At 36.6% G+C, this 6,998-nt stretch overlaps 1 protein-coding gene across 1 annotated transcript; it reads left to right on the top strand.

The window, feature by feature from the left end:
• The first annotated feature begins 742 nt into the window (after positions 1 to 742).
• Positions 743 to 5,970, top strand: LOC142623773 (putative linoleate 9S-lipoxygenase 5). The gene is made up of 9 exons (XM_075797228.1): positions 743 to 1,263; positions 1,948 to 2,237; positions 2,956 to 3,196; positions 3,392 to 3,730; positions 3,853 to 3,938; positions 4,022 to 4,129; positions 4,248 to 4,552; positions 4,647 to 4,910; positions 4,996 to 5,970. Exons 1-9 carry the CDS (start codon positions 1,017 to 1,019, stop codon positions 5,762 to 5,764), a joined length of 2,649 nt encoding a protein of 882 aa, XP_075653343.1. The 5' UTR covers positions 743 to 1,016; the 3' UTR covers positions 5,765 to 5,970.
• Positions 5,971 to 6,998: the final 1,028 nt, after the last annotated feature.

Raw genomic sequence — 6,998 nt, 5'->3', positions numbered from 1 at the left:
ATGCAATTCAACGGTCAGATTTACAAAACATATAATTAATGTCAATGATATTAAGTATGGTTGTAATCTTAAACTACAACTAATTTTGTAGCTAAAGTTTGTCCTAACACAAATTAAATAATTATTATAGGCAAAAGCTCAAAGTATATAACCATGTGTATTTTAGAGAGAGAAAGGAGGCCATCCACCATATTTGTCTTCTCCAAGCTATATTCACGTATCTTAGTATTCCTTCACTAGTAGATAATTATTAGACTTAGATTTCAAAGTCTATTCTCATAATTAATATATTTTAGATGGCCATAACTACATGTAGTTAAACAAAGAGAAAGGAGGCCATGTACCATTTATATTTGTCTCTCTTCCAACTTTATTCGTGTATACTAATGCAGTGGTGCAAGTCTAACTGCTAAGACGAATCAATGGGCCACATAAAAAATCGAAAAGGCACGTGTGAAAGAGACCATACTCTGATAAAAAAAAAAGGAAAAAAAAGAAAGAGACCATGCCAATTGGCACATAGATATAAAAATTTATTGTTTGCTAACAAAATAGACTAAAAAACTTTTATTTTATTTTTGGTATTATATTCCAAAAGTAAATAGCAAGTGTGGTTGCCAATGCCGAATCAGGTCCCTTAATTATTCATTAATGAAAAGATAAAGATTGAAATTCGTTTTTGGACCCCACCATACAGTTGGCACCATTACTATTTGAAGCCTTGCGTAGATGGAGCTACATTGTATTCACACATAATTATAGTTTAAGAGTTAAGGCCCAAAGTCTTTCTCAGGTCAAGTGAAAAAAAAACAAAAAACAAAAAACAAAAATCAGACAAAAAAGTACTGCTTCTACAATTATATTTCAGTAACCAAACTAGAGCAGTGCAGGTTCTCTTATAGTTAATCTCCCCAAAGTTTATAAAAAAAAAAATCTCCCCAAAGATTCTGGCTCTCTCATTTGTCATTTCCAACATCAGAGAAGAGTGTCTTCTTTAAGCTAACAGTCCATCTTTCATGGCTTCTTGTTCCAGTTCAGAGATGGTGAAGAAAATAATAGAAATGTTTTGTGGCAAGACCAAGAAGAAGAATATTAACAATCGCAAGGTGGGAGAGAGCAAGAAAGTAAAAGGGACTGTTGTTTTAATGAAGAAGAACGTGTTGGACTTCCATGATATCAAAGCTTCGTTTATTGATCGGATTCATGAATTGTTGGGCAAGGGTGTGTCCATGCAACTCATCAGCTCTGTTCATCCTGACCCAGGTTACCCTCTTTCTCTGTTTCTCCAACTCTCTCTGTTTAACTTAATTGAGTTATATGAGTGTGACTTTGTCATGTTAGTCCTTGGATGAAGCCAACAGCATTACCTTCAAATCAAACATCAAATGCCTTCTTTTTCAAGCATTCTTATCTAAACACTATTTTGTTTTCTTGCACGGACATTGTAATTTTATTTCTTACCAGTCATCAAATTTTAAACTAACGAAAGTTTGAATTTTGTTAATATCAGAGATGGCATAGGTAGAAGTTATAAGTAAAAAAAAAAAAATTGATTATCAGGATGTGTGTGTGTGTGTGTGTGTGTGTGTGTGTGTGTGTGTTTGTGTGAGATAGGACTAAAGGCCAAAAAGATTAATATAACTTTTTTTTTTGGATAATCAAAAAAGATTAATATAACTAAAATCAACTATTTTTATAGAAAGAATCATTTAGTCCAGTTCAATCATTTGGGTTCAACGCTCAGTCTAGTTGTGAGTTAACTCAGTTCAATTAATTGGGATCTATGCTCAGTTTAGCGTAGTTAAATTTGAATCAAGTAGCTTTTTGAACACCTTCCTAGCATTGTCTCTTTGATCTTGATAAGTAACTAAGTAAGATGCAATGATAAAACGGCTGTGAAGATTAATAGAGCTAAGAAACTGAAAATCTTGTTACATGTGTGTTTAGCAAATGTATTGCAGGGGAAGCTTGGAAAGGTGGCGCATTTGGAGAAATGGGTTACAACAATCACTCCATTAACAGCAGCAGAAACTGTATTCACCATTTCATTTGACTGGGATGAGTCCATGGGTGTTCCCGGGGCCTTTATTGTAAGAAACCATCATCACAGCCAGTTTTACCTTAAGACAGTCACCTTAGAAGATGTTCCTGGGCATGGTCGTGTGCATTTTGTTTGCAATTCTTGGGTTTACCCTGCACATCGTTACAAATACAATCGCGTATTCTTCTCAAACAAGGTAATTTGGTTTTGATTTCTTAAAGCAATAAGTTTAGGTACACAACCTTTTTCATAACTACTGACATAGCTTGTTACAATTGTTTCACAATTGGTGTCATTAGTGGACTTAAATAAAAATGATATTGGTCCAACCACAACAAACCATGTGGGCAATTTTGAAAAAGTTGTTAGAAAATATTGTGTCCTAAAAATCACTCTTTATAATGTGGAACAAAGTTTGCTCCATTTTAAATCTAAACTGTGATCTTTGTGCTATCATTGATTCATTACAATTACAATCTTTCATTCTTCCAAAACATGATGCTTAGACCTAATGAGTAACCTTTGTAGCATCATACGTAGCCCACTAGGTAGTGCTTTCTATCATGATTGTTCCTTTCTACCGAAGTTGGAAGCTTATCATTCTGCTTCCATTTTGGTTTGCCAAAATTACCATTTCATTTCTCTTTTTCCATGTAGATCAGCTGGTATTTTCAGTCCTTGTTAATGTGTAGAATTCAGGTTCTGTTGAGCACATTATGATTTTTGGTAGTGTAGCCATGTTAAATACAAACAGCACTCAAAAAGTTAATTTCATGCAAAATGGTTACTGGCTGCTTGACTGACATGATGTACCAAATAAATAGGGAAATAAGCTTTAAACATAAGTTTTCGTTCCTAGAACAGGACTATGATCATGTTTCAATGAAGTAACAAACTTTTTATTTATGCACTAGACCTACCTTCCATGTCAAACACCTGAGCTGTTACGCAAGTATAGGGAAGAAGAACTGGCAAATCTGCGTGGAAACGGAAAAGGGGAGCTTAAGGAGTGGGACAGAGTCTATGACTATGCTTACTACAATGATTTGGGAAGTCCAGATAAAGGTAAAGATCATGCACGCCCTGTTCTTGGTGGAACAAAGGAGTACCCATATCCCCGAAGAGGAAGAACAGGACGTAAACCAACGAAAAAAGGTTAGTATTCTTAATTCTATTCAATTTTTCAGTTTCCAAATGCTGTGACTAGTATAAACTGGAGGTTTCAGCTCCTTCAATGACTTTAGAATTTTGAGTGACATAAAGTTGTTATGATAGAATGATTTTTAGGTGTCCTAGAAGAATTGATTATGATCATTTTGTGTCAGCAACTTAATGTTCTCATTGTAACAGATCCCAATAGTGAGAGCAGATTGCCACTTATAAGTCTAGACATTTATGTCCCAAGAGATGAGCGGTTTGGCCACTTGAAGTTCTCAGATTTTCTTGCCTATGCACTGAAGTCCCTTGTACAGATATTGCTCCCAGAGCTTTCATCTTTATGTGACAAAACCATTAACGAGTTTGACAGTTTCCACGATGTAATTAAGCTCTATGAAGGGGGGGTTAAGCTACCGAATGGACATACAGTCGGTAAAATTAGGGAACGCATTCCTTGGGAGCTGTTGAAGGAACTTGTTCGTAATGATGGTGAGCGATTCCTCAAGTTCCCAATACCTGATGTGATCAAAGGTATGCCTAACTTTTCTCTGTTTCAGTTGACATTAGATCCTTCAAAATCTTAGATACCTAAAACTTCACAATTTTTAAACTATTTAACTACAAGTATAAAGCTTTTAATGGTGTACTTGTAGAGGACAAGTCTGCTTGGAGGACTGATGAAGAGTTTGGACGAGAAATGCTTGCTGGAGTCAACCCTGTTATCATCAGCTGCCTCCAAGTAAATAGAAATTTGTTAGTTAAGTTGTTAAATGATGCTAAATGGTTTTTTGCTTAAACATTTTACTGGAATGTTGTCTACAGGAATTCCCCCCAACCAGCAATCTAGACCCTAAAGCATATGGGAATCAAAACAGTGCAATAACAGAAGAACACATAGAGAAGTACCTGAATGGGCTGACCGTAGATCAAGTATTGATCATTCTTCATGTTTCTGACTATATCTACATCATACAACCAATATGACATCCAAAATATGTTACTATACTTTGTTCTACATTGATAACCAATTTCTATTTTTTTGTTCTAGGCAATTAGAAACAACAGGCTGTTTATATTAGATCATCATGATGCACTAATGCCATACCTGATGAGAATAAACTCAACTACAACAAAGACTTATGCCACCAGAACACTCCTTTTACTGCAAGATAATGGGACACTGAAGCCGTTGGCAATTGAGTTAAGCTTGCCGCATCCACAAGGGGAACGCCATGGCGCTGTCAGCAAAGTTTTCACTCCAGCAGAAGAAGGCGTTGAAGGTTCGGTGTGGCAGCTGGCCAAAGCTTATGCTGCTGTTAATGATTCTGGCTACCACCAGCTTATTAGCCACTGGTATGATGCCTAAGAAAAATACTGCATGATAACAAAAGGTTGAAACTTGACTGTGATCTAGTAAGGATATCTAAATGCTTCTGACTATTGGCAGGTTGAACACCCATGCTGTAATAGAGCCATTTATAATTGCAACAAATAGACAGCTGAGTGTGCTTCACCCAATACATAAGCTTTTGCATCCCCATTTCCGGGACACAATGAATATAAATGCCCTGGCTCGGCAGATCCTCATCAATTCTGGTGGGGTGCTTGAGAGAACAGTCTTCCCAGCAAAATACGCCATGGAGATGTCTGCTGTTTTATATAAGAACTGGGTGTTCACTGAACAGGCATTACCTAATGAACTGCTCAAAAGGTGTGCAAAGCGCTGTCTTTTTAATGATTTCTATAGTTTTAATATTTATCAAAACAAATTTTGATCCACTTTTGATTCATTTTAGAGGAATGGCAGTTCCAGACTCATGCTGCCGCCACGGCCTCAGACTTCTGATAGAGGATTATCCCTATGCTGTTGATGGGCTAGAGATCTGGTCAGCAATTGAGGATTGGGTTAGTGAATATTGTTTTTTATACTATCCAACTGATGATATGGTCCAATATGATTCTGAACTCCAATCATGGTGGATGGAGATCCGCAATGAGGGGCATGGTGACAAGAAAGATGAGCCATGGTGGCCTGAGATGAAGACACGAGCTGAGCTTATCCAAGCATGCACCATTATCATATGGGTGGCTTCTGCCCTTCATGCCGCTGTGAATTTTGGGCAATACCCTTATGCTGGCTATCTTCCTAATCGCCCAACTGTAAGCCGCCGCTTCATGCCTGAGCCAGGCACCCCTGAGTATGCTGAACTTGAGTCAAAACCTGAAGTAGCCTTCCTGAAAACTATAACAGCACAGTTTCAAACCCTCCTTGGTGTATCACTGATAGAAATTTTGTCCCGGCATTCAACTGATGAGATTTATCTTGGGCAGAGAGATACTCCCGAGTGGACTTCAGATGCTGAACCACTGGCAGCATTTGAGAGATTTGGAAATAAGCTGAAAGAAATTGAAAAAATAATTAATGGAATGAACAATGATCAGAGATGGAGGAACAGGGTTGGGCCAGTCAATGTACCTTATACCTTGCTCTATCCTAACACCTCCGATACTTCTAGAGAGGGCGGGCTCACTGGCAAGGGCATTCCCAACAGTGTCTCCATCTGAATTTTTTGGAGTGGTAGCAGCAGTTTACTTTTTTGTGAGTTGTATTAAAGTGAAAGATTGTGAGATAGGTTTTTGTATCCACATTTTTGCTCTTGATGAAGGCAAGTAGTTGTGCATTATCTACAGACAATAACAATGATGAATAGTGTGCCTATTGTTCTTATGTTGTGAAATCTATGTGTAAATTTGCAGATTTTATCCCCAAATATCTATTGTACCACAATAATTGTTACATTTAAATTTAAAGGGTAAAATTGCTCCACCACTATAGATAAGTTTTAACACCAGAAGAGTTCCAACCATTACACTGAAACAAGCAAAAGTTGAGACACCACAGCATGTAAAGACCATACCCATTGGACCAAATTATATAACAGAAGGCACTAGGATTGGACGGTTGTGATGCAAAAAATCCTGCTATTGCAGTAGAACACTTGATACAATAGGACCTTGATATATATCCCTGGTTTTTTGGTTGTTTGATACAAATTTAATGCTTAGAGCCTTAGACTCAATTTTGTGTTAAGCCACAAAAGGGGTAAACAAGAAAAAAGTAATATTACAAACTTCTCATACACTTTTCTTGTATATGTGATGCAGGGGGAAAACCAAAATGGATGCAACAACAAAATAGAAGAACATAAAAATTAAAGGACAGATAACCTAGGCATTACTATGTACAATTGCTTAAAGTCGAACAAAATTAGGAGTCAACAGCTACGGTTGGCTGAAATCAGCACTAAAGCATTGTGAAAATTCTAAGAACATTTTATGAATTTGAAGGAAAAAAAACCTTGACTCTAAGAAATTAATAAAATAGTAATAACATAATTTACTAAGACCTTTGATAAATTATAATTGACCAATAAAAATATAATTGATTTCCAAAATTAAAGTAAATATTTCTTTGCACTCCTGGCAACATTAAGTAAATTGCACTTTTTTTTTCTTCATAGCATTGGGAATCTATCTAAAGAAAAGCGCTTTGGACTCGCCTTTAGCCAGTAAAACCTTTGGGCAACTATTCCCACTCGCTAGAAGTAGTTGTTGGTTAATCCAAGGGCATTCACCTTTGATAGGCTAAACAGTTTATGCCCATGCCCGTAAGCAATTAAGTAACCTACATATGAAATCCGACTTATCTTGGTTTTCTATATGGTACAAATGACATTCACAAGCTAACATAACACATATCCTTCACTTTGTTTCTTCAACTCAAATGGTTCTATATGAA

This window comes from Castanea sativa, chromosome 2, assembly GCF_040712315.1.
Source record: "Castanea sativa cultivar Marrone di Chiusa Pesio chromosome 2, ASM4071231v1".
Classification (NCBI taxonomy): Eukaryota; Viridiplantae; Streptophyta; class Magnoliopsida; order Fagales; family Fagaceae; genus Castanea; species Castanea sativa.
Note: the sequence above shows the minus strand (reverse complement) of the source record. Positions and strands in the feature narration are given on the sequence as shown.

Coding starts and splice junctions, on each gene's coding strand:
- LOC142623773 (XM_075797228.1), top strand. CDS start 1,017: ATGGCTTCTTGTTCCAGTTCAGAGATGGTGAAGAAAATAATAGAAATG. Junction 1,264..1,947: donor CTCTGTTCATCCTGACCCAG/GTTACCCTCTTT, acceptor ATGTGTGTTTAG/CAAATGTATTGCAGGGGAAG. Junction 3,731..3,852: donor AATACCTGATGTGATCAAAG/GTATGCCTAACT, acceptor GTGTACTTGTAG/AGGACAAGTCTGCTTGGAGG.